At 34.9% G+C, this 14,279-nt stretch overlaps 1 protein-coding gene across 3 annotated transcripts; it reads right to left on the reverse strand.

Moving 5' to 3' along the window:
- Positions 1–845: 845 nt before the first annotated feature.
- Positions 846–9,169, reverse strand: LOC121238277 (MLO-like protein 3). 3 transcript variants are annotated; one of them, XM_041135107.1, is made up of 16 exons: positions 9,021–9,169; positions 8,734–8,914; positions 8,365–8,422; positions 7,992–8,272; positions 7,759–7,875; positions 6,743–6,803; positions 4,844–4,932; positions 4,534–4,608; positions 4,042–4,130; positions 3,091–3,140; positions 2,790–2,830; positions 2,519–2,692; positions 2,323–2,358; positions 2,115–2,182; positions 1,635–1,695; positions 846–1,440 (listed from the first exon to the last, which is right to left on the reverse strand). In XM_041135107.1, exons 2-16 carry the CDS (start codon positions 8,869–8,871, stop codon positions 1,036–1,038), a joined length of 1,743 nt encoding a protein of 580 aa, XP_040991041.1. In that variant the 5' UTR covers positions 8,872–8,914; positions 9,021–9,169; the 3' UTR covers positions 846–1,035. The 3 variants fall into 3 exon arrangements, with proteins under 3 accessions (XP_040991041.1, XP_040991039.1, XP_040991040.1); XM_041135105.1 differs by having other exon boundaries at positions 8,734–8,896; positions 8,987–9,155; XM_041135106.1 differs by having other exon boundaries at positions 8,734–8,896; positions 9,021–9,154.
- Positions 9,170–14,279: the final 5,110 nt, after the last annotated feature.

Below are 14,279 nucleotides of genomic sequence, written 5' to 3' on the forward strand. Positions count from 1 at the left end.
CATGTCCTAGGAGAATGGAAGCATATGATATGGAGGGCCTTGAACAACATCCTCCCCACCAGGGAGAATCTGAAAAGCAGAAAGGTGCTAAAAGAGGCTATGTGTCCAATATGCCTGTAGCAGGAGGAATCAGTAGGCCATGTACTATGGAACTGTCCAGCTTCCTTGGATGTGTGGACAGTAAAGGGGTCCTGTTCAAAAGTGGAATTCATGCATAGAAGACTTTGTCGAACTGTGGTTAAGGCTAATTAGTGAGTTAGCAAAAGATGATGTTGAAAAAGTGGTGGCAATCATGCACTCAATTTGGGGAAGGAGAAACTCAGTGGTCTTTGACAGCAACTTCTCAAGTCCAGATTGTGTTGTTCAAAGAGAACTAGTCAACCTGAGTGACTTCCATGAAGTGCACAAGAAGGGAGGAAATGAAGGAAGAGGATCAGAACATGCATTGCAAAAGTAAAAATGGAAGTGCCTGATGTGAACTCTGTGAAAGTAAACTTCGATGCTGCTATGGATCTTCAAGCTCAAAAGATGGGAATTAGTGCGGTGATTAGGGATTTTAGAGGGGATGTTTTAGCATCCTTGAGTGTACAAAATTTTTTTGTAAATTCCCCCTTTGTAGCCGAGTGCTATGCCTTATGGAGAGCTGTGGATTTCTGTAGAGAATTAGGATTTAGTAATGCCTGTTTTGAGGGGGATGCTAAGGTGGTGGTGGATGCAATGAATGCTGATTCAGATGATGATTCATGGAAAGGGCAACTGGTGGGGGATCTGAGGTCTGCAATAGAAGCTTGTAGAGGATGGAGCTTACAGTTTGTACGCAGAGAAGGGAATGAACTTGCACATAGTTTAGCAAAGTTGGGTTTAATTTTTGATAATGAAATTGTGTGGATGGAATGTGTTCCACCAGAGTGTATACAGAAAGTTATACATGATAAACTTTGTAACCAATTGAACTATGAATGAAATGATAACAGGAGGTATATTTCAAAAAAAAAAAAAAAAAAAACGAAAGCTATACAATGAGAGAATTCATATCTATGAGATCATGCCAGTACTCTCTAATATTTTTGAGTTAGAGATGCTAGCTTCTGACATTTCGATCTGCACAATTTCAGACGTTGAATCCATGGCTTGGTCAAGTCCTTCCTCATCATGATCTTGGTCATGAACTCCTTGATCATATTGTTCTTCAACAATTTCATCAGCTAATTCGTTGGAAACATGAGCTTCGATCTCGCCCTCGTTAGAGATTGTTAGCACTCGGTGATGATGATGAGAAGGCAAATCCAACGAATCCAGGGTTCTGTTACTGCTTGATCCTGATCGTACAGAAACATCCTGCCTCTTTTTCCTCCTTTCCCTTGCTTCAACATACCATTGATTTATTGCATGCACCGTTTGGCCTTCTAGGCCGACTCTGCTCTTGAATTGTGATCCCATCTATGCATAACCATGTACAACGACAACTTATATATAATTATGTTATCTTTAAGATGCAATCTATGTGCAATATGCATGCCATCCATGATATTTCACTTGAAATGGATATATATGTATATATATATATATATATATATATGTATATATATATATATGTATATATAGTATCTATTTGGTCATTTCACACCATGTACCTGGGTTACAAGAGCGTAGAGGGGAAGAGTAATATAACTGCACAACACTTGAACTGTCACCCTGAAGAGATTATTCAAAACAACTAGCTTTTAGTGAACACATTAATTTCAAGTAGCATGAAGGCTCGCATATATATAATTGCTAATAAGTGATCAGAGAGTAATATATGAAATAAAGTTAAAGTACTAATTTCATAAGCTAACCATTTCAATAAAAAGTAACAGAAAATCATGTGCCACATCAGTCGGTGTGGTGTGACTAGAGATGACAATATAAAATGCAGAACATAAACATTTTCTTAAACTTGATTAATAATATGTATACGGATTGATGCATCTTGATCAATAAATCTTGAATTAATATACATGGTATTGTCTTTGGGAATGAATCTTGGGTGGTGGTGATCATGACAAAATAAGATCACATATTAATTAGACAGAAGAAGAAAAATAAAAAGAAGAAAGAGCGAACCCGCGTACGCTAATGCTACCCGAACAACGATGATTTCGATATTTTCATGGTAGCAAGACTTGATCCCATATTGCCACTGAAAATTAGAAAGTGATTAAACAAACATGAATGATCGAACTGGTTAACAAATAAATGCACACATGCACAATCACTCGACTGCATTGAGTTTAAAGCATGATCATGATCAAATGGAATTAAGCTGCCAATTAAGCATACCGTGACCCAAACGAAGAAAGCAAGCTCAAATGCATTCTGGAAATAGTTAAGAAATTAAATCAAATATAGATCAATTAGTACTTAAACAGTCATTAATTCTAATGGATCGTGCAATTATCCATAGTACTAAAGATGAATCTTTTTCTGTTTTTGGAAGTAATTGATGAGTACTAGGCCAGATATATAATATTTTTACCGTAAACAAAGTAAAATGCAGAACGTTCAAGAAGAATTTGGGTCGATTGAACCAGAAATGACTGTCCTTGAGTTGCACCACAGGTGTTCCTTTGATTACGCTGTTCTGATCTTTGAGTTGAAGAGCCATTCTTGCTACAATTACTTCCAGTTTGGTTCCAAGAAGTAGCACTAACTGCACATTAATATAATAAATATATCAAAATCGTCGACTATTACTACTAATTAATCTGCATGTAATTATATATATTAAATTAACTTTGAATACGTACAATTAATGGGAGAAATGATAACCACAGATACATATGCCAACCTGATTAAGATGATCATAAATATCATTAATTAGTTAATAATGCTGGATAAATTGATATATACATGAAGTTGATGATCTTACAACATATTGAACATTTAGTGCTGTTTGAAAAATTCGTAGGGTACTAATAATAAATGTTGAAGGATTTATTTCTTCATGTATTTATCCTTTTTTCACTTGAGACCTTTAAATTTGGACAAAAATTCGAAAACATTCTTTCTCCACATATATATATAGTAGAAAGAGGGCATTTTGCTCACCATGCACGTCGAGAAGGATGAAGACGACGACAATAAACCACATGGAAGGGCTGTCCAAAAGTGTGAAAATATGATCATGAGCTTATAATTGGATCTCATACAATGAAGAAATACATTATTCATCATCTTATTATTGATCATCATCATTTTGATATAATATTAGAAATAAACAGTTTTCTTGTAGTGACAGCTACTGTTGGGAGCTCCCGCACTGAGGGATCCTGCCAGTGTATTTTGGATATATATATTTTTTTGATTTCTTTTACATGTATTTTTTTTAACACTTTTAAATATTTTTTTAAACACTTTCTTAATTACTACGTAATAATAATAATAATAATAATAAATCCCAGCGGGATCGGATGTCCCAGCAGAAAGAGTAGCATTTTCCATACTAATATATTTTTAGCATCCTATTGGTTACATGGGGTCAGCACAGAGAATTTCATGAAGTAGTATTTATATCACCATAGCATAATTTTGTCACATTCTTCTTGAAATCGTAATTCATTAATAAGCGGTTCATTTTCTTTCATTTTAATTCTAACAAATTCTGGAAGAATTAGGAGTGACCAATGCTTAAGAGAACTTCTATAGTTACAAAGATATTTTAACAAAAATAAACTCACAATTAACGTACTTGGTTTCATGTGTTAGATCTATTTTAAGATAGAAGTAATATATTTTACAATCTGACTTACCACATCAAGTCACGTCAATTTGTAATTTTTTTTTTTTGTAAAATCTTTTTGTGGCTTAAACATTTCTCAGCTTAATATTGAGATTATTAAGTAATTTTATGTGATATATAACTGCCAATTACAAAACGTCTAGCTAGCATCATAGACCGAAGACCGTTTGATATAAACAAAAACATGGATCAACCAAATTGGGCAAAGACAGATGATCAGATATTCATGGAATAGGAGTATAATTAAATTAACAATTAACCTGATGCCAACCACAGCTTTGAAATCCTCGTCCAGCGAACGTTGTATGTACTTTTGGAAGTCGAAGGAATTATTTGTTGACATATGGGCCTATAAAATCAGTGGAACTGAGTTATATATTCTTAATTGGAAAACTATTTATAAAGTTTTGAGAAACACTACTTTACTGTAAAGGGATTATTTAAAATAAAACTACAAAATAACGTGATTTGATATACTGATACATTAGAATGTAAATTAAGTTATTTTTATGATCATAAAGTAAATGATCTAGCAAGTCACATAAAATCACGTTATTTTATGATCAGTTTACTTTTGTGTAATCTATAATTTATATCTGCAGCATTTCTTTACGCTCCAATTACCCTAATATTTTTCATAAAAAGACTAATTCGAGACTTATATACCTCAAAATTATACCTAATATTACGTCAACTTCTCAAATATCTGAACAACAGGAGTTGAAATTTAGAAAAAAGATGGAGAAACTAACTGAGATAAAACCATGGCGTAGAGTTAGGTAGTCAACTTTGGCCACTGAATTGAAGAATTGTCGGAAGAAGCATTTCTGTTCCAATTCAAATTTGAGCAAACGACGGTATGATCAGAATTAGAAAAATAAATATTAATGTTCTTTTATTTTATATTTTAATACATTTTAAGTGCCTGAACATCAATAATTAATATATATGATGGACACTATAAAAATTTAAGAAAAAAAAAGTAACTCTGCTATATCTATGCTCTAAATTAATATATAGCATATTTGATAAAAAGAAAGAAAAGGAATAATTACTACTTACGATCCAAAGATGAAGGGATGTTCTTGTAAAAGAATTCATATGTCGGCGCACGAACGTCGTTTGTCTTGTATATCTAAATCGATTAGGATCTAAATAGACAGTACTCATGATGTCAGACAAATTCAAAAAAAAAAAAATCAAATTTTAAAGCATTGAACACCATAAATTATAGAAAAACTCTCAAATAAACAAGTGTTGTATAATTTTTTATAAAAAAATAAATTCTATTATTAAAAAGTAAATTTTTTGCACTTTTTAATTATGATGAGATTCATTTTTATTTTTATTTTTAGAGAGGCTTTTTACATTTTGATCAATTTATATATATCATTTTTCAACTCGTAGGAGTAATAAGGCAAACATGATGGAGAGATAATTGGCGATAAAATCATGTTTAGAATATTCTATTTCCTAAACAAGAAACTTGTTAGGATTCTAATTATAAGATATAAACTTATATAAAATCTCTAATTTTATATCTCATGACTAGAATCCTAACACAACCAAAGCATTTCATTCGTCAATATTAGAAGAAAAATTCTATTTATCATCAGGCCGCTTACATTACACACCACACATAATTTTTTATTTTTATTTTTAATTTTTCTTTCCTTAACAAGTTTGTAATATATGAATGATGAGCAGATCAATAACTCAATTAGTTTAACATGAAAAAAAATAAGTGTGGGCCGGTATATAGTGTGTGATCAGATGATGAGTAGCAAATCTCATATTAAAAACTTATAAATCACATCTAAAATACAGTATTGGAAGGTCAAAAATAGACTATCAGTACGTTATTTTTAAAAAAGAAGATCTTGCCTTTTATAATTATTCGATGGACTCTAATTATAATGACTCAAGGAAGGATTAAAATCATATTTAAACCCATATTCTTTAAAAGACTAATCAAGTGGATCATGGGGATGCATGCCCCACCTTCTGCTAGCTTTAGCTAAAAGTCGAGGTTAGTCGTTGATATATCGTTAGCCACTGATCATCTAGATACGATTATAAAAATGCCAAACTTTAATTACAGCTCACCGAAAGGCTTTAATAATTTAAAGCTTTGTGCTTTTAAAAACAAATTAATCGTACTGGTTGGTTTCCAGGTTTCCACCCCCTCTAATATTGGGAAATGGAAGAAAACAAAAAGCAGAGACCTTATTTAATTTGGGGTTAAAGATCAAATGGAAGATAAACAAAGAGCACCCACCTAGCTAGGTATACGTTTAGGAAATTAAAAAAAAAAAAAAAAAAAAAAAAGTGAACAAGAAGATGATGGTACTGATCTTGTGATATTCTGTCTAAATTTTAGTAAATTTGGCATGTTTGAATGTTTAAAATATCTCAAAGTGAAATAGTTTGAGTGAAGATGTTAATTTACTGGGTTTTGAAAAATGAGAGAGGAAAAATTGAATAAAAATATATTTTTTAAAATAAGTAATATTGTATTGAAATTTGTCAAAATAAATAGATAAAGTTAAAATGTTGTATGAATATAATTTTTATTTGGAAGTTTATAAAAATCGTATTGATTTTTGTGACGTTTGACTATGATTAGATGAAAACTTTCAAAATTTAAAATTAAAATGCGTATCATGAGAAATTTTAAAAAAATTCGAGAATTCTCATATTTACCAGATAGAACATGCCTAAGGATAACAAGCTGGAGACTCGGAAAGCTATATTTCCCGTCAAGGTCAACCAGACACAGAAAAATGACTTAACGCAGAAGCTAATAAATTAAAGAAGACCCGATTTCTTGGGAAGACTAATTTTTAAAATATTTTTAGAACAGCTAACAATTTTTTATTTTTTTATTTATTTTTTATGAATTAAAGAACTAGTGATGTTTTTTTTGCTCAATAAACAAGTTTGCAAGGAGATTAATCTCACCATTAGCCACTTGATATTCGATTGTCTCAGTTTCTCTTTCCCAAGCTTCCCAGCGCCTCATCTAATGATCATATGCAAATAATATTCATCATCATGGCCACATCCGGTCGCAATTAAAGAGAAAAAAATCAAAGAACAATCAAGAGCTAGATAGATTAATTGGGAGAGGTTGCTAGCTAGTATTCGTTGTGTTTAAAATAAATAAACCTAATGCCTCTCAATATTGACTTCACGCCAAATGGTACTCCACCCCAGTCTTCGGGGGCAATGAAGTACTCCACAATTGGGATCAGTACTTATGAGTTCGAACCCTGAATTATGCAGTTATTATAAGTCGATGGTATTCAAAACTCTCATATAAATAATGAACGACTACATATGTTCTTCTAATTAATCTGAATAATGCTAGATACAATTATGAGTTGTGCAAGTGTCGAGTATTTCTGTACGGTTCACCACTAAGAAGTTAATTTTTTCATACAGATCTTATATTTGTTTATTTTGTTCAAAAAAAGTGTGCCGCACTTGTATACTCTATGACGGTAAATATTATTTCTCAATTAAACCTCTAACTTTTTTAGGTTTGGTAAGTATTGAATGTGTTGCGTACCGTAGAAGGCAAACAAAATTGATCTATAGCCTTGCTTTGTCCTTATTATATGTTATTAGCAGGATAATCCATTAATGCTATGACAAAAAACTCAACTATATATAGGCTTAATATTCATATTCTGATGAGGCATAGTTTGGTTAGGAACTGTTTGGTCGTTGGGTGTGGCAAAGACCACTCATGATTCGTGCCGGAGTGATCGGATCACTCCCGGCGTATTGTGTGGTGGCCGGCCGGCACATGATGTTTATTATTTTAAAACTTTTAGGGAAAAATATAGGAAGATGTAATACATGGATTTCTAATAATCCTGTAGAAATGATCAGAATGTCTAATATTTTGCATACAAATCTAATCTTGTCTTAATATGAGAAGATTTATAAAGCAAGTGGGCATACGTACGTACCTTTGCCCTTCCTAAAGCCATGGTGAGAACACTATAGACAATCTGCATAACTGCTAACACAAATATGAAGTTGTTGAGCTGAAGAATCCCTTCTGGTGATATAAATGATGTCTTTCCCTGCAAATAAATCGAATTAAAGAAATATTCAGATAAATGGGGAGAGAGAGAGAGAGACAGAGAGCTTCCTCTTTTCCAAATCAATAATTAATTAAGATCAATATTATATATCGTACCTTGGAATCACAATATTCAGAAGAAGTACTGGTTTCAGCTGCTGCCAATCTTCTTTCAGGTTGCCACGAAACATTCTCAAGATCATCTTTTCCTGGCAAGTAATATTCAGATGTTCCAGTCCATATATGAGCAATTAATCCTAGTGCTTTGGTAGTTTTGGTTGTTACTCTTACACGGCAAGGAAGCATGGTATCTGCAACTGTAATCGGTATACAGATTTTGGAAATGTATCTTTGAGTTCCTGCTAATATGAGAGACATGAAACCCAAGAGAATCAACACTGCAAGGACACCACATACAAATTAGTCAACACAAACGTTTACCTGATCCGTTTCCAATTAGCATATAAATTGTTACAATTCTAAAACCTACCAGATTTAAGCTTCTCCAGAGCCTCGAACAAAGCAGTTTTTCGGTGACTTCTGAGCCACTGCACCAATTAGAAACCCAATACAGGCTGGGATTTGTAAAAATTTTCATAATTAAGAACATAATTTAAAGTAGCTTTCTTTACGGCAAACATCAAGTAGCTGCCGTTCATGAGTTAGTATTTGTAAAGGGCTTTTCCCGCTCGTTAAAAAATGGTTTCTTTGAGCATCAAAAAGTAAGAAAATTAGTTCCTCCATCAAATTATTGCAGACCATACGGCAGCTACACAGTAGTAGTAGTACTGCTACTACTACTTCCGATCGAGGTGAAAGCTTATCTTTATTTTCATCATTTTCTTGTATGTTTACTTACGTTGGAAAGGAGATGGATCAAGTGCTCCATAAAGATAGAGATGGAGATGAAGACAAAGCAAACGGTGGCTAGAGCCCAGACGGGTGTGTCTTGGAGAGAGCGAGATGTACTGCTTCCTTCTCCCTCGGATGCAGCCATATTTACTCCTATTTCTTCTTGAAAACTGGATCAACATCGGGAGCTAGGAAGTTAAAAAAGGAAAAGAATGGGGGAGCAATCAAGGTCACGAGTTCTGAAATAAAAATCCACACACCAACGAAGAAGAATAATTAGGAACCGGTCTAAACTCTTCAACGCCGCTTTGAACCTCTGACTTCACCCATTTTGGAGTCGATTTTGCGAACGATTTGGCTCCGGTGAAGGTATTAACTTTGGTTTTACTTTGACACGGTTGTGAAGTTTTATGTGATTTAATATTTGAGGATCCTTTAACCGTTCAATGTTGCAGCTGCTTTCAGCTTTTGACTCCGTCCATTTTGGAGTCGGTGCGACTTACTGGTGTAGGCGGTATCTAATTTAATTGGTTCAGCTTTGTTCGGATCCAAGTCAGTCGTGTCAAAGTGGGTTTGTGGAGTTGGTTTATTTTTGTGGTGACTCCATTTGAGACTCCGACCTGATAATTTAATTGGTTTGTGACTTGAGAAATGCCGGACAGAATTTTGCGATATAGGTTGATTAAGCAAATTTAGGCAGAGAGTTTGCTCAAGCGAATAATCTAATAATTATGAAATTAAGATTTCCACCGTATAACTTTATAAATATATAATTAAGGAACAATATGACAAAGTATATTTTGTTATTCCTCAAGATACTAAAATCATCTTTAGCTTTGTGGATGAAGGCACATTGTCGAACTACGTAATTCTTTGTGTTGTGTGATTGATTTCTTGTTTTGTTTACTCTTCTGTCATCATTTTTCATAACAATGGGTATCAAAGCATATGTTCGGGTCTAAGGGAGAACGATGACAAGAGAAGAAGTAAAGGTTCCCATCAAAAGGTACTAGAGGGTACAAATAAAGGACTACCTCTATTGGAATAGACTACATCTTCCACTATTGGGAAATAAGTCAGATAACATGAAGGATGCTGATTGAAACCCGTTAGATCGATAGGTTTTAGGGGTTATCTGGCTGACCCTATCAAAATCAGTTGCACATGGTATTATCAAGGAGAATATCACAACAGAGAGAGATCTTGACGGCTTTGTCTAGCATATATGAAAAAGCGCACATAGACGAATAATAATGTGCATATGATGAAAAAACTATTTAATCTGAAGATGGTAGTAGGTACTTGCTCAACATTTGAATGAGTACAATACTATCGCCAACTAATTGTCGTCAATCGAAATTGAGTTTGATGATTAGATTTGGGCATTGATCATGTTGGCATCATTACCAAATAGTTGGGAGGCCATCTCATGGGTGTCAGTAATTCTACTGGGAAGATGAAACTAAAATGCAACTATATTCGAGATCTGATTATGGTTGAGGAGGTGCGCAGGAGGGATTCTAGAGAGAATTCGAGGTCAAATTCCGAATTGAATGTTGATGCTCAGGGTAGAGCACATGATAGGGACTCAAATAGATGCAGATCAAAATCAAGAAATAGGGGCAAGTGCAAGCCAAGGTTTGGGTTGCAAGAGACTTGCTGAAATTTTGGTAAAACTAGTCATATTAAAAGGAATTGTGAAAATCCCAAGAAGATGGAGAATAACGGTGCAAACGTGATGACTTAAGAAGTATAGGGTGCATTGCTTCTTGCTATTCACAATCTAGTTTACTGTGACACCCGGGTCTAGCATAGAGCTCGCAGTCAATATACATATATATTTTTTTTATTTACTCCAACTCTCACTCATCCGTTCCTCATGCCCACGTACAAGAAGTTCCCCGCATCAAGCACGGCAACTGCATGTAACCGCTGCCCCATGCGTGTAACCACCCTTTTTCCCGTGCGTTTTGGTTTCTCAATAAACTTCACCGTGTAGATCGATGCTCTCTACCTTTATTTTATTTTTATTTTTTTTCTTTTATCTTCTCTGCACCAAGTCGGAAGGCACCTAGAATCCACCACAAACCAGTTACTGCCTGCGTGAACTTGAGTTACCCCGCAGCCTCCCAAGGAAGTCAAGTCGCCGCTTGCTCCTCCTCAACGCTGCCATGCGCCGCCACCGTGACCCAGCCGTGAACCCGTAGCCTTCGATAGCCATCCCGCAGCCTCTATTTTTCACTCCCGAAACAGAGGACGGTTCTCCTCCTACCGTGAGCCATTGCAACCTTTAACCACCGTGAGCTTCTTCACGTTGCGGCTCCAGAAACCGCCGGTGAAGTTTTCCGTCACCCCAAGTCCGCCTCTTGCTGCCTCGCTGCACGGTATCTCCCTCTCTGTTTTCTGTCTCTCACGTTGGTTTACTCTCCCGTAAGCTCTCTCTCACCGTGCATCTCTCTCTCTCTTTCTCGTCCAGTGCATAGCCACCGAGTGCACCACCTCCCGTCGCATGCAGCACCGTCGCACTTCACCATCTCGGTGAGTCCCTGCCGCGCTGCATGTTTTTCATTTATTTTGTTGTTTCTTTATCGTCTGTTTTACGTATAGGGTGCTTATATATATATATATATATGTGTGTGTGTGTGTGTGTGTGTGTGTGTGTGTGTGTGTGTATTTATAAGTATAGTTTTAACTTGGGCACTTGCTAGTTTTAACCTAATATATATTAGGAAAGTTCACGGTTTGAGTTTCGGCTGAGAAGAAATTTTTGTGTGTTGAGTTTATATTTAATTAGGATTTTGTTTTAAGTTTTAATAAATATTATATTGTATTTTGATAATATTGTTAGTTAAAGTAAGTAAATCTATTTTTCATAAGAGGTGAGTTTTTCATGAATTATTTTAGGAAAAGTTTAGTAATCAATGTATTCTTTTATTTATAAAATATTGTTGGTATTTTAGATATTTTGAATATTAATTTTTATTGAGTTCTATAAGTATCATAATACTTTTTCGATAAATTTTCTTCTCCAGTACAATTTTCGATTAAGTGAATATTGTTGGTCTTAGAAAATGTTGGTATTTTAGGTATTATGAGAATTTTAGGTTTTGAGGTTCTTAAATAGGTTCTTTTAGCATTTTTAAGTTTTAATATCGAAATACGTGGTTGATTGGAAATTTATGGAAGTTACGTGATTATTTTATAGTGACGATTAATATTTGTTTGGTATTTTTGAGGAAAGTTCTGAAAAGCTAAGAAGTCTAGGTAAGCGGGGTTCCTATGCTAGACTTTACATTAAAATAAAATGAACTAAGGTCCTTCTTGGAAATGTGCATGTTTGGTTATGAAAAGAAATCTGAAAACAACCTCAGATATTTGTTCTGCATTACTCATAAGATTCTGTTTAAGAAGAAAGTATTTTCTGTCATGACTGGTGTAGACATGAGCTTATTTCTGATATTCTGTTTCTGAACTTTGAAAAGAGAGCGAATATGAAATTTTGTGCATAAAGTATGTTTTGTGATCTGATTCTGTTCTGTTTTGTACTCTGTTATGATGTGGCATCTGAAAAACCTTTGGCATGACTTTCTGACTCTGATATGGTGATTCTGATTCTGTTTTGCTCTGATATGTGGCCTGTCACTGGATATAATAGTGACCTCTGGCCTGTCAGGGAGATAATAGTGACCTCTGGCCCGCACGGGATATAATAGTGGTTTTCTGTTCTAAGTACAATCGCTTTGGTAACACGGTGATTTATGTTCTGCTTGGCTTTCCGCAGGATGCAACCCTATCACGGGGGTTAAACATGGTCTCTGTTCTGATATGATATGATAAGACGAAGTTGTTCAGTCATGTTGTGCCAAAGGAGTTTTGAACATGAAAAGTTGGTTTCTGAATATGAAATATTTGAGAATGCTCTGATTTTCTGATAAAAGTATTTGTTTTGAGATTTGCATATTGATACTGAAATGTTTTGTTTCTGCATTCTGAACTCTGTGAAATGCTCATGTTTACACACTAGTATATGTCTCTGCTTACTGAGTTGTTGATAATCACCCTTTATCTCCATTCATTTTTCAGATGATTTTTTAACAGACCAGCTAAGGATCAGAATTATAGAGTATCGGTGAGATGATTTTTAAGCATAGTGGATTACTCATAGAAGATTTTTGAGAAGTGGCGGATTTTATTAAGAGACTTTGTAGTATTCTGATGACGTTATATTTTGGAGTCTATAATTTGTTGATTATCAGGTTATATGAGTTAACTCTCCGGACCTCGGGACGGGGCGTTACATTTACAGTTGGGTATTAGATTTTGGGTCTTCTTTCACCCTCTTCACACGATAAGTCATTCAGAACTAATTCCTGGTGATTCGGAAGGTGTACTTGATTCAAGGAATGGCATTGGATGCAATAGGAGTCGGAGACATGGATATGTATTCCAACAAGAATGTGTGGACTTTGCATTAAGTTATACACATTCTTGAGCTGAATAAAAATCTGATTCTATAGGACAACTCGACGATTGCAGTCATTGAATGGTTTTCTTGGATGACAATTAAAGGTCACAAGAGAAGCGATGGTGTTAGCTTGTGGAAAGAAGATAGTATTTGTACATGACATCAAGATTGAGTGACATAATTGCTATTGCTGCAGTAGAGATCACATAGAATTGTGGCACTGCGGGCTTGGCATATGAGTCAAAAAAGAATGAATGAATTACTATCAAGGGTAAGCTACGGAGTTGAAATCAGTTGATCTAGAACGTGTGAGAGTTGTATTGTGAGGAAATAGAAAAATGTTAGTTTTTTGAAGGGCGGTAGAGCACTAGACTTATGGAGACTTCTAACCAATTTATTGGAGGCTCTCAGTACTAGGTTTGGGCAACGGGGCCACACCCGTACTCTCCAGCATCTGATGCCCTAGATGGGGCGGGGGGTGGGCAGAGTTATATATATATATATAACTATATATAAAAAACACATCGTTTTGGGGTTTACAAAACGACATGTTTTGTTTATTATGTAAAACAATCCTTGTGAATCTCCAACTCCTTAGACTCTCACTCTCAAGTTCTCGATTCTCTCATCTTTGTCTCACTCTCTCAGTCTTAGATCTATCTTTCTCTCTTCTCATCAACTTGCATGTTGTGACATGCATCTCCGTCACTGCTTGAAGCTAGCTTCGTCGTAGTGAAGGATGAAGGTATGTATCCATCGATCCTAGTCAAATATTTTTGTTTTGTTTTGTTTTTTGAGTTTTGTTGAGTTATGGAGTATGTGATTGAGTTGAGGAGTTTGAGGATGAGATTGTGAATTGTGTGCTGTGGAGATTTGTTTGTTTGTTGTGTGTAAAAAATTGTGTAATGTGCATGGAAGTTTAGGATTTCAATCCGGAAAACCCATTCTATTTTGGGGTTTCAATCATTCTGTTTTGGGGTGATACTTAACTTGGGGGTGATTGGAGTCACACCTCAGAAACATGTATTGTGTTTCACTGGAGCAAATCTAAAACTCTAGGTAAGGGTGGAAACAAAACTTGTTGGTTT

Source organism: Juglans microcarpa x Juglans regia, chromosome 7D (genome assembly GCF_004785595.1).
Source record: "Juglans microcarpa x Juglans regia isolate MS1-56 chromosome 7D, Jm3101_v1.0, whole genome shotgun sequence".
Taxonomy (NCBI): domain Eukaryota; kingdom Viridiplantae; phylum Streptophyta; class Magnoliopsida; order Fagales; family Juglandaceae; genus Juglans; species Juglans microcarpa x Juglans regia.

Excerpts from the sequence above, each read along its gene's own strand:
- LOC121238277 (XM_041135107.1), bottom strand. The coding sequence starts at position 8,871 with ATGGCTGCATCCGAGGGAGAAGGAAGCAGTACATCTCGCTCTCTCCAA. Across the intron at positions 8,273-8,364 it reads TCTGGAGAAGCTTAAATCTG|TGTTGATTCTCTTGGGTTTC; the intron begins GTAGGTTTTAGA and ends GTGTCCTTGCAG. Across the intron at positions 4,131-4,533 it reads TACGCCATGGTTTTATCTCA|GCCCATATGTCAACAAATAA; the intron begins GTTAGTTTCTCC and ends CTGATTTTATAG.